Raw genomic sequence first — 13,280 nt, forward strand, 5'->3', positions numbered from 1 at the left:
CAATATCTCTTACTTTCATCAATTTGGATGTACATGTTACATTCTGAACAACAAGCCCTACCTAAAGAAATTTGATGCCAAGGCCCAAAGAGGAATCTTCTTAGGTTACTCTGAAAGGTCAAAGGCATACAGAGTGTATAATTCAGAAACACTCTGTGTTGAAGAATCTATGCACGTTAGATTTGATGACAAAGAGCTTGAAGATAAAACTTCAAAGCAAGGTGAAAGTTTTGCAGAGATACAGGTTCCTGAAGTTACTCCAGAACCTGATCAGATAGCTGAGTCTGAAGATAGTCCAGAAGCTGAACCCACATCAGAAGCGCAGGATGAAGCTGCTTCTGATGAAGCACAAGATGGCTCACATCAAGAAGATCCTCCTAGAAACACATTCAAACACAAGTCTTCACATCCTGAGGAGCTAATCATTGGAAACAAAGATAGTCCAAGAAGAACAAGATCACATTTCAGACAAGTAGAGTCAATGATTGGACTAATCTCAATGATTGAACCTACAACAGTTGATGAAGCACTTTCAGATGATGGATGGATCCTAGCTATGCAAGAAGAGTTGAATCAATTTCAAAGAAATGATGTGTGGGATCTGGTACCCAAACCTCAGCACAAGAACATTATTGGAACAAAATGGGTATTCAGAAACAAGCTGAATGAGCAAGGTGAAGTAACAAGAAACAAAGCCAGGCTTGTTGCACAAGGGTATAGTCAACAAGAAGGCATTGATTATACTGAAACGTTTGCTCCAGTTGCAAGATTGGAAGCAATCAGGTTACTTCTTTCCTATGCAGTTAATCATGGCATAATATTATATCAAATGGATGTCAAGAGTGCATTTCTAAATGGTGTCATAGAAGAAGAAGTGTATGTCAAGCAACCTCCTGGATTTGAGGATATTAAATATCCTGACCATGTTTTTAAACTGAAGAAATCACTATATGGCTTGAAACAAGCTCCCAGAGCTTGGTATGATAGACTAAGTAATTTATTAATCAAGAATGATTTTAAAAGAGGACAGGTTGATACTACACTCTTCAGAAGGACCCTTGGGAAAGATATTCTTGTTGTGCAAATATATGTTGATGATATAATATTTGGTTCTACTAATGCATCTCTTTGCAAGGAATTTTCTGAGTTAATGCAGGATGAATTTGAAATGAGCATGATGGGAGAGCTGAAGTTCTTCCTTGGCATTCAAATCAATCAATGCAAAGATGGAGTCTATGTTCATCAATCAAAGTACACAAAGGAGCTTCTGAAGAAGTTCAAACTTGAAGACTGTAAAGTGATGAACACTCCAATGCACCCTACGTTTGTCATTAATGTGTTTGTTTGTCAAAAAAAATCAAAGTACACAAATGTGTTTGTCATTAATGTTTCTTTGTTTGTCTCTTTTGAATTGCAATCGTTTTACTTTTAACACTTTGTCAATTCACACACTACTCACTCACAACAAACACATTTTGCTCTCAAACCTCTTGCGAAGTAAGCGCAAAAACCTTAGAACCCTAAATTCTCTAAATCTTCTTCAATCATCATCAAATGGCATCATCAAGCTCGCAACGAGAAGTTTCAGTATCTACTTCACGTATGGTTCCTGAATATGACTACAGAGGAAGAAGCATGAAATTGGAAGAATGGGATTTACAAGTTCAGATAGAGAATCCAGTGGATTTCAATTCTCTGACTTTTCATAAGTGTTGGATCAGAAACTACTATGAAGAGCAAGGACTCATGCATTACTTCAAAATGTTGAATGGACCAACATATGAAGCATTGGTCAGGCACTTCTGGGTTAGAGCAAAAGTTTATAACAAAGCTGCATCCATAGCTGAAGAAAGTCATATGGTTCTGCTCTATCCAGAACTGGATGGGAAATCAAGAGAAGAAATGGGTCTTGCGCCGTTTGTTGAAGATGAAATCAGATCGAGCATCTGCGGTATTCCAGTGAGAATTGCACAATGGCACATAGAGTCTGTTCTTAAGGCTGAAGCTTCTGGATATTACTCTGGAATTGATCTTTCAGGTGCTGCTGAAAAACGCATTTGGAAAAAGCAAGCCAACTTGGTGATATACAATTCTGAGAAGGAGAAGAAATATGCTGAATTGAGCATGGAAACTAAGATGCTTCTGAAGATTCAGAATGAGAACCTGTTTCCATGTGGTGACAGTGTGAAACCAAATTTAGCTCAGAAGGTCCTTCTCCAGCACTTCATCAAGAAGGAAAAGGTGAACGTGCCCAAATATATGTTCAAGTACCTCATAGAGTGTCTAAAACAGAGTCTGCTACTGGATAAACCCTGGGTTCCTTATGGAAGACTCTTATCAGAGATTTTCTATCAAGGAGGTTGATGAGTCATAGATAGTATTATTTATTGCCTTATTTAGTTTAGTTTTATTTTAGATTTGATTTTATTTTATTGCATTTTATTTTAGTTTAGAATATTTTACTTCAAATTATGTTTTATTTTATTTTAGGAATAAATATATGGTGGAAGGTGTCTTGGAGCAAAAGAAAGAGGACTGGAGCAAATACAGCGCAAGAATACGAAGATACGGGACAAAAATATGTTCCCACCAAGTCAGAAGCTTGGCACGGCCAGTGCCAACATGTGGCACGGCCGTGCCACCTCCAGGAGTCTCTTTTGCTGCTTTTTCTTCAGGCCCAAGTTACCCTATTGCAGCTTTACTGTTTTACCCTTTTAGTTGCTTAGTTTCTAAGTCGATTGTAAAGCTATAAATAGAGTAGCTCTCCACCATAAACAATCATGCTTTACTTTGTTTATTTCAATTGCTATTTTGATAAAAGTCTTTATTTTCCCTTTTACTTTCTTCGCAATTTACTTTACTGTTATTTTCTCTCTTCTTCCCCCATGTCTACGATGAACATGAGTGAGTAGACTTCTTCGTCTTAGGATTATTGGGGAGTCTAATGACTCAATCCTAAACAAAACATGTCTAAACCCTAATTTCTATGTAACCCTAATTTCTAATCTAGATTCACCGTCTTAACGTGGATTAACAATTATCAAACTGTGGAAGCGAAAGCGGAGGGTTTGATAATCGTTAATCCATCATCCCAAACATCAATTCATAAAGCGAGAGCGGAGTCTTGATGTTGGAACAAGTGAATCTAGACAATAGTTGCAGAACAGTGAAATAGTCTTTGCAACTATTGAGACAAAGAGTAGTTTCAATCCTCCATGCATCTTCTAGTAATCATGTCAGCGAAATAGGCTTGGTTACTATAAGTAAACTCTCACCGGACTTTCATCGGAAAGGTGAGGGGCTAAGGGAAACCGGTCTTTAGAAATTAGTGTGTAAACCATGAAATTAGAAGTTTAGGTTTTGTCTAGTGAAGGATTAGTCATTATGATGAACCAATGATCCTAAGGCCCTTTATTATTATTATTTTTACCTTCAGCAATCAAACTCTCTTTCATTAACTTTCTCTCCTCTAATCATTCACTAAAAGTTAATTAAGTTGAACAACTCCCTAGCGGAACGATAACTCTACTTACTACTATTACTTCGATAGGCCGTGCACTTGCGGTTTGGCTCTATCAAGTTTTTGGCGTCGTTGCCGGGGAGTTAACTAATTTAATTAGCTATTTCTTAGTGATTAAAATTCTCTCTTCTTTCTATTTTCTTTTTAACTTTTTATTTTTCCTTCATCATTAACTTCTTGGAAAGCATAAAAATAATACCAAACATGGCTGAAGGACGTGCTCTTAGAGAATACGTGACTCCTTCAATGGAAGAGCCATATGCTATTATTGTGTATCCAACGGTTGAAGATGAAGATTTTGAAATCAAGCCTGCCCAACTTAAAATGGTGCAGCAAAACTATTTTTCGGGATCCCTCGACGAGGATCCCAATCTCCATATCTCAACCTTTTGGCGGCTCACCGTAACATATAAGAAAAACCAAGAAACCTTGAGACTACATCTCTTCTCTTTTTCTCTAAAAGATAAGGCTCTCAATTGGTTCCATTCCCTAAGAGTTGGTTCCATCACTTCATGGGACCAATTGAAGCGTGAATTTGTCATCCGTTTCCTTCCCCCATCAAAAATCGGCCAACTAAGGGCAAGGCTTTTTCAATTTACTCAAAAGGAAGGGGAATCTCTTCATGATTCATGGGGACGTTTTAAAGATATGCTTAAACTTTGCCCCCTCCATGGACTAGAGGAATGGTTGATCATTCACACTTTTTACAATGGTTTATCTCATGCTACTAAAATCTTTGTTGATACAGCTGCAGGTGGTGCTCTAATGAACAAAGACTTTGAAACAGCCTATGCGTTGATTGAAGACATGGCTCGAAACCTCTTTCTATGGACTGATGAAGAACTCGCTACAAAGTCTTCACCCTCCAAAAAGAGGGCAGGTATGTACGAAGTCTCTAATTATGACCACCTTGCTTCTAGGATTGATGCGCTAACCCACAAATTTGAAAAACTTAATGTTGGTGATACTACTCCTGCATCCCCTTGTAAAACATGTAGTGAATGCAAACTAGGTAGTGTTGAGCAAATAAACTTTATTCAAAACAACCAAGGGATAAGTTTTGACCAAAGCCCTAATGAAAATCCCTTGGTTCGAGGAACAACACCACCAAGTTGTGCTAATGACCAAAAGGTTATTCAAAAGTCTAATCTTGAACTTTTAATGGAAAACTATCTTCTTAACCAATCCGAGCAGCTCAAAGAGCTTGCAAATCAAACTAGACTTTTGAATGACTCTTTTGTTTCACTTACATCAAAAGTAGACTCTATCTCCTCTCACAATAAGGTCTTAGAGGCTCAGCTCTCTCTAGTTATTCAATTTTGCCAACCTAGAATGAACGCCGTTACACTTAGGAGTGGTAAGCAATTAGAAGACCCCTTACGAGTCAAGCCTAGTGAGGAAGAGACTAGAGAACAGCAAAGGTGAGATGGCCAAAGAAGAGAGTGAGAAACCACAAAGTGAAGAAGTTACACCACCTCCCTTCAAACCAAAGATTCCCTTCCCTCAAAGATTCGCCAAGTCTAAGCTTGATGAGCAATTTAAAAAGTTCATTGAAATGATGAATAAAATCTACATTGATGTTCCCTTCACCAATGTCCTAACTCAAATGCCCACCTATGCTAAATTTTTAAAAGAAATTCTTTCAAAAAAGAGAAAAATTGAGGAAAGTGAAACGGTGAACCTTACGGAGGAATGTAGTGCCATCATCCAAAATAAGTTGCCACCCAAGCTTAAGGATCCAGGAAGTTTCTCAATACCTTGTGTCATAGGGTCTGAAATAGTGAAAAGGGCAATGTGTGATTTAGGAGCCAGTGTCAGCTTGATGCCTTTAACTCTTTATGAGAGATTGGGATTGGGGGAGCTTAAGTCAACTAGGATGACCCTACAACTAGCAGACCGTTCCCTTAAGTATCCAGCTGGAATCATAGAGGATGTCCCTGTCAAGGTAGGAGAAGTCTACGTCCCTACGGACTTTGTTGTGATGGAAATAGAGGAGGATAACCAAGTACCCATACTTTTGGGAAGGCCCTTCCTTGATACCGCTAGGGCTATAATTGATGTTAAACATGGGAAATTGGAATTTAATGTTGGTGAAGATACTGTTGAATTTGAACTTGCTAAACTTATGAAAAATCCCTCCATTAAAGATTCTTGTTGCATGTTAGACATAATTGACCTTTGTGTGAAAGAATGCTCCTTAGCATCAACTACACATGATGGTTTGGAGGTATGCTTGGTTAGTGATGCAGGTACAAAGCTAGAAGGAGATGCCAAAGCCTACGAGGAGTTATTGAATGAAAACCCTCCCATAGAAGGTTTGGGCATGGAAGAATTAATGAAAGAAGAAGCAGCCTCTCTACCAAAAGAGGCACCACAGGTGGAGCTCAAGCCACTCCCACCAAGCTTGAGGTATGAATTCTTAGGCCCTAACTCAACCTACCCTGTTATTGTGAATGCAAGCTTGAATGAGGTAGAAACTGAAAAATTGCTTTATGTTCTCAAGAAATACCCTAAAGCCATAGGTTATACCATTGATGACATTAAAGGAATAAATCCCTCATTGTGTACACATAGGATACTGCTTGAAGAGGACTATAAGCCCTCCGTTGAACACCAAAGAAGACTAAATCCTAATATGAAAGAAGTTGTGAAAAAAGAAGTCTTAAAGCTCCTAGATGCAGGTGTTATCTATCCAATTTCTGATTCTAAATGGGTTAGCCCGGTTCAAGTAGTACCTAAAAAGGGTGGTCTTACAGTTATTAAGAATGATAAAAATGAATCCATTGCAACTAGAACCGTCACCGGTTGGAGAATGTGCATTGACTATAGGAAGCTTAACAAAGCAACCCGTAAAGATCACTTCCCACTCCCCTTTATAGACCAAATGTTAGAAAGGTTAGCCAAGCATTCACACTTTTGTTACTTAGATGGATATTCTGGATTCTTCCAAATACCTATTCACCCTAATGACCAAGAGAAAACCACTTTCACATGTCCCTTTGGTACCTTTGCCTATAGGAGAATGCCCTTTGGTCTTTGCAATGCCCCCGCTACCTTTCAAAGATGCATGATGTCTATTTTTTCTGATTTTGTTGAAAATATAATGGAAGTTTTTATGGATGATTTTTCTGTGCATGGATCTAGTTTTGATAATTGTTTGACTAACCTGGAAAAGGTTTTGGAAAGATGTGAACAGGTGAACTTAGTGTTGAATTGGGAAAAATGTCACTTCATGGTAAGAGAAGGAATTGTCCTAGGACACTTAGTCTCTGAACGAGGTATAGAGGTAGATAAAGCAAAAATTGAAATTATTGAAAAAAATGTCTCCTCCTACCTCGGTCAAAGAAGTTAGAAGCTTCCTAGGACATGCGGGATTCTACCGCCGTTTCATTAAAGATTTTTCTTCTATCACTAAGCCACTAACAAGCTTGCTCCTTAAGGATGCAAATTTTGTGTTTGATGATGCATGCCTAAAAGCATTTTGCAGGTTAAAAGAAGCCCTGGTCACTGCCCCAATCATACAACCACCAGATTGGAATTTACCTTTTGAAATAATGTGTGATGCGAGTGACTATGCAGTTGGGGCTGTGTTAGGGCAAAGAAAAGACAAGAAGATGCACGCCATTTATTATGCAAGTAAGACCCTTGATGAGGCACAGGTAAATTACGCTACAACTGAGAAGGAACTATTAGCAGTAGTCTATGCTATTGACAAATTCAGGCCATACTTGGTAGGATCAAAAATCATTATTTACACAGATCACTCGGCAATAAAATATTTGTTAAACAAGAAAGATGCCAAACCAAGATTGATCCGATGGATTTTGCTCCTCCAAGAATTTGACATTGAAATAAAGGATAAAAAAGGCACTGAAAATGTTGTAGCTGATCACCTGTCCCGCCTTAGGGAACCCAATGAGGATGAGTTGCCTTTGGATGATTCCTTCCCGGATGACCAACTCTTCTTATTGGCACGAGCTAACACACCTTGGTATGCAGATTTTGTTAATTTTCTTGCAGCAGGAGTACTACCACCTAACTTGAACTACCAACAAAAGAAAAAATTCTTCCATGATCTCAAGCACTATTATTGGGATGAGCCTTACCTCTTCAAAAGAGACTCCTTTTAAGCTAATTTATGGGAAATCTTGTCACCTCCCGGTTGAACTCGAGCACAAGGCTTATTGGGCAATTAGGAATCTTAACTTGGACCCAAAACTAGCCGGTCAAAAAAGGAAACTTCAACTGAGTGAGTTAGAAGAACTTAGGATAGATGCCTATGAGAATGCTCGCATTTACAAAGAAAGAACAAAGAAATGGCATGATAAACATATCCTTAAAAAGGAGTTCAAAATTGGTGACCTTGTACTACTCTTTAATTCTAGGATGAAGCTCTTTCCAGGAAAACTAAGGTCTAGGTGGTCTGGTCTGTTTCAAGTCCGTAAGGTCTATCCCTATGGAGCTATTGAAATCTTTTCTGAAAAAACCGGACCATTCAAAGTTAACGGACATAGACTAAAGGTTTACAATGTAGGGGAAGGGACTGAAGTAGTGGCTGCTTGGAGACTTATTGACCCGCCTTAAAGTTGTTTTTCTTTTTGTCAAGCTAATGACGGTAAAAGAGCGCTTCGTGGGAGGCAACCCACGCTTTTAACCGCTTTTGTTTTGTTTTTCTTTGTTCTAAGTTGTCTTGTAGGTAATTGTCCAAGTATGATTCGACAAAGAATTCCAGAAATTGAAAATTTTTGAAGCCTCCTTACCAGAAGGTTGGCACGGCCCGTGCTGATGTTGGCACGGCCGTGCCATGTTTTTCAAGCAAAATGGGGGCAAGAAACAGAATGTTGGCACGGCCCGTGTTGAGGCTGGCATGGCCGTGCCAGCTTGCAGATCCCAAAATTCATAAATTTTTGCTATTCATAGCACACTGTGAGCTTTCTGCACCCCTTTCTTCCCCTTCTATTTCTTCTTCTTTTTCTTTGAATCATTGAGGACAATGCTTCCCCTAAGTGTGTGTGTGTGGGGGGGGGGGGGCTAATATAGTGTCTAGAGTCGTAGTGTTCCCAAACTCCCTTGAACTTTATTCTTTTGTTTTGTTTTTATAGCAAGAGGCATGACTAGTAGCTTGTTCTTAATGTAAATATGGCATGAAATTTTTTTGTTTTGTCTCTTCCTTAGGTTGCTTCTTGTACATAAAAGTAGTTTCTTGTGTTTCTTATGTTCTTGCTATACCCATATCTTGTTTTAATGTGTAAATTCTCCAATGAGAAAAGCACCCGGTTGCAATCCTTGAGCAAATGTATGAATAGGTATTTTAAGGAACACGTTCTATCTTTAGTGTTAACTTAGACCCTTTAAAGTCTTAAGAGTAAAAGTAGTATAAGTTTGTGTGGGAAAATTAATCAAATTGTTCTTAATTGTTATATTCTTATTAATTTGTTAATGTTAAATGGGGCGGGAGAATGGCACCAACATATGGGGGAAAGGACAATTACATCCTAACTTCCTAATTGTGGTGGTGACTCATTAATTTGAACTTAAAGTGAAACAAATTCATCAATGCTAGGGGGAAAGGACAATTACATCCAAAAAGACTTCCTACGCGGAGATGAAACAAATAAATAATTTTGCAGCACTGCTTAGGGTGATTTTGAATCTAGGGGGAAAGGACAATTACATCCGAGAAGACTTCCTACGAGGATAGATAGCCCCTAAGCATCTGCAGCCCCTTGTGCTTAATTGTTAAATTAATTTAATCTTAACTTTAATTCCCATCACTCTTATATGAAATGAAGAAAGGACTTTTCTCTGTTACTTTAAGCACTAAGGATAGAACCTATTCCTCATAATATCTGTCTTATACAGGAGCAAGAAAAGGGTTGGACTGCACACACACACTCACTTGAGACTTGATGTTGGGTAGAATAGGTTCATGAGAAGTATTTGAAATTGTAATTAGTGTACTTGAAGCAAAGCCTTTCTTTTGAGACATTTGTTCTTAATATTGCCATAATCAAATCTTTTGTTGCTGCTATGTTTGCTGCCTTTTGCTTGAGGGCAAGCAAAGATTCAAGTGTGGGGGAGTTTGATGAGTCATAGATAGTATTATTTATTGCCTTATTTAGTTTAGTTTTATTTTAGATTTGATTTTATTTTATTGCATTTTATTTTAGTTTAGAATATTTTACTTCAAATTATGTTTTATTTTATTTTAGGAATAAATATATGGTGGAAGGTGTCTTGGAGCAAAAGAAAGAGGACTGGAGCAAATACAGCGCAAGAATACGAAGATACGGGACAAAAATATGTTCCCACCAAGTCAGAAGCTTGGCACGGCCAGTGCCAACATGTGGCACGGCCGTGCCACCTCCAGGAGTCTCTTTTGCTGCTTTTTCTTCAGGCCCAAGTTACCCTGTTGCAGCTTTACTGTTTTACCCTTTTAGTTGCTTAGTTTCTAAGTCGATTGTAAAGCTATAAATAGAGTAGCTCTCCACCATAAACAATCATGCTTTACTTTGTTTATTTCAATTGCTATTTTGATAAAAGTCTTTATTTTCCCTTTTACTTTCTTCGCAATTTACTTTACTGTTATTTTCTCTCTTCTTCCCCCATGTCTACGATGAACATGAGTGAGTAGACTTCTTCGTCTTAGGATTATTGGGGAGTCTAATGACTCAATCCTAAACAAAACATGTCTAAACCCTAATTTCTATGTAACCCTAATTTCTAATCTAGATTCACCGTCTTAACGTGGATTAACAATTATCAAACTGTGGAAGCGAAAGCGGAGGGTTTGATAATCGTTAATCCATCATCCCAAACATCAATTCATAAAGCGAGAGCGGAGTCTTGATGTTGGAACAAGTGAATCTAGACAATAGTTGCAGAACAGTGAAATAGTCTTTGCAACTATTGAGACAAAGAGTAGTTTCAATCCTCCATGCATCTTCTAGTAATCATGTCAGCGAAATAGGCTTGGTTACTATAAGTAAACTCTCACCGGACTTTCATCGGAAAGGTGAGGGGCTAAGGGAAACCGGTCTTTAGAAATTAGTGTGTAAACCATGAAATTAGAAGTTTAGGTTTTGTCTAGTGAAGGATTAGTCATTATGATGAACCAATGATCCTAAGGCCCTTTATTATTATTATTTTTACCTTCAGCAATCAAACTCTCTTTCATTAACTTTCTCTCCTCTAATCATTCACTAAAAGTTAATTAAGTTGAACAACTCCCTAGCGGAACGATAACTCTACTTACTACTATTACTTCGATAGGCCGTGCACTTGCGGTTTGGCTCTATCAGAGGTGTCTTGGACTGTTTAAGCAGAGCTCAAGGCTACACAGATCAGCTGCTGGATACAAAGACTGGAGCATTCATAAATGCTCAAACTCTCAAGAATATGAAGCTGATCACCAAGGTCACCAAACTTAGAACTGATCTAAGTGAATCTCTTGTTGTATCTGATCTTATGAGAGATTTTCCACCCATCTGCAAACAGGATCCTATTGAAGTGCAGATGAGGTACATCAAGGAAAACTATGAGGCAACCAACAAGATCATCAGGTTGGATGAAGTACCTGAAGAAATGTTTGGTGGTGCAGTGCCTCTAGCAAGAGGCAGAAGGTCAAAAAGGAAAATGACTGCAGAAGAATATCTGGAGGTTGAAAAGACTGTTAAGAAGGCAAGAGTTGCTTCTGACAAGCTCAAGATTGGTGGTTCATCAGTACCATCAATTGAAGAAGCTATTGAAGACATGGATTCTAGGTTGATCATGGATGTTGGCATTACTGGTGATCAACCTGTAGTACCAAAGAAGAAGAGGAAGCCAGCAGTAAGGAGGACCAAGGACTTTCCTCATGTTTCTAAGAAGGGTAAAGCTACTACTAATGTGTCAGAAGCTGTTGGAAAAGCTATGGAGATTGCTTCTGAACTTCAAGAGAGGGTAATGGCAGAAGCATCACAACTTCTTAAAATTCCTGACACTGCTGAAGATGATCAAATGAAGTCAGCTGATTGTTCAGAACCTTCTACTACAGGTAATATTTTCACACACTCAGAACCCGTAGTACATGAGATTTTCAGTGACTCTCCTTCACCTTCTTCAAAATCCTCATCATCATCTTCAGATTCTGATGATGATATACCCATAGCTCAACTTGTTAGAAAACCAGTAAAACGCCAGTCAACATCAACCAATACTAACACAAAGCCATCTCAGTCAAACACTTATGAACCAGTTGGTCATATAATCAATGAGAAGTTGACTGAGTTGGCTGTGCAGAGAGATAGAGTCATCAATAATATCTTTCGCCTTAACCCTCAACCTCTTAATATTCAACCCCTCAACATGATTGTACCAGAAAATGTTGAGACAACCTCAGAGAAAGCCTCTGAGACAACTCCAGAAGCATTTGCTTCTGATAAAGTTGTTTCAGAAGACCCCCCACAACAAAAACCTTCACCAAATAAAGCCTTTTCACCCCCTCAATCTTCACCCCTACAACTTCATCACCCCCAATCATTCCTGAACCATCTGTTCCTGAACAACCAACTCCTCAAAAGACCGTTCCTGAACATTCTGTTCCTGAACAACCAGTTACTAAACCCACTCCTGAACCTGAACCTGAAACTGCCGCTCCTGAACACATTGTTCCTGAGCTAACCTCTGCTTCCATATCTTCTTCACCAGTTCAAGTCATCAAGATCATCCACCATACTGGTGTATGTGATATGGACACAGACTCTGAGGATGATCAATATGATCATGCCTCTGATATGGTAGTTGACCCCACTCCTGACCAACCATCAACCAGCCAATCATCAACTACAAATGACCAATCATCATCAAACCTACCAATTGTTCCCCTAGCCCCTCCAAAACCCTCTAAACAACCTTCACCTCCCACCATTTACCTGGATTCTCAAGTACTAAAAGATGTGTGGGAAGATATTGCTTCTGAAGTTCTCAGACTGATAGCAGGTAGAAATGACTTGGGTCATACAATAAGCTATCAGAAGCAATGGAGAAGGATCAAGGAAAGGGTCATCAACCTGATTTCAGCTCTGCATGATTCCTGCATTGAGGCTCAAGAGCAAGCCAAGCAGAAGCTGGAAGAGTGGTTGAATGGAATTGAAGAGAATGCTGGAGATGTAGAAATTCTTGGTACTTGGGTGAAGAATCCACTCAGTATCAGAGGCAGAGAACCTGATGAATTCCTACCTAAGGAGCTGCATCTGATCATTCCTTCTGAGATTCTGGAAAAGATTGATGCACCTAACCTGGCTCTGGCTCAGGAGAACAAGGTGCTCAAAGAAGAAAATGAAAGGCTGGAAACAGAGCTACTAGAGCAGAAGCTGAAGATATCAAAGTTGGAAGCTGACATGCAAGAAGCCAAGATCAGAGAAGACAACTACAGAAAAGATATGGACAAGAAGTATGCTGATGTTCAAGAGCTTCTGAAGAAGATTTTAGAGAAATAAGCCAAACCCATAGTTGCACACTTTTAGCTTATTTTTCTGTCTTTTTAGGCTTTTGATATTCTTTGTTCATTTCTGCTTCTGAATTAGTTCTTTTTGCTTCTGATATTATAAGCTTCTGAATTCTTCCTGCTTCTGAAAATCTTTAACTGTTTATACCTTGTATGTCATTATTTGCTTTGATAATAATGCTTGCTATGACTGTTTATTTAATCTTTGAAGATGGTTAAAATGCTTTTAATTTATTTGAATTATGATCTGAACCTTTAATCTTACGTTTTTCT

At 38.6% G+C, this 13,280-nt stretch overlaps 1 protein-coding gene and 1 non-coding gene across 2 annotated transcripts; one reads left to right on the forward strand and one right to left on the reverse strand.

Annotated features, from left to right (window-relative positions):
• Nucleotides 1-4,090: 4,090 nt before the first annotated feature.
• LOC146917016 (small nucleolar RNA R71) lies at nt 4,091-4,197 on the reverse strand. Its single transcript, XR_015017210.1, has one exon. It is a non-coding gene; the product is annotated as a small nucleolar RNA R71 (small nucleolar RNA).
• A 484-nt stretch (nt 4,198-4,681) lies between these two features.
• On the forward strand, nt 4,682-8,104 carry LOC146917017 (uncharacterized). The gene is made up of 6 exons (XM_085721798.1): nt 4,682-4,913; nt 4,957-5,138; nt 5,184-6,415; nt 7,008-7,251; nt 7,378-7,511; nt 7,621-8,104. The coding sequence occupies exons 1-6, from the start codon at nt 4,682-4,684 to the stop codon at nt 8,102-8,104; spliced, it is 2,508 nt and encodes an 835-aa protein (XP_085577924.1).
• The last annotated feature ends 5,176 nt before the right edge of the window (nt 8,105-13,280 follow it).

Source organism: Medicago sativa, chromosome 6 (assembly GCF_051527215.1).
Source record: "Medicago sativa cultivar Bolivia chromosome 6, Bolivia_mono, whole genome shotgun sequence".
NCBI lineage: Eukaryota > Viridiplantae > Streptophyta > Magnoliopsida > Fabales > Fabaceae > Medicago > Medicago sativa.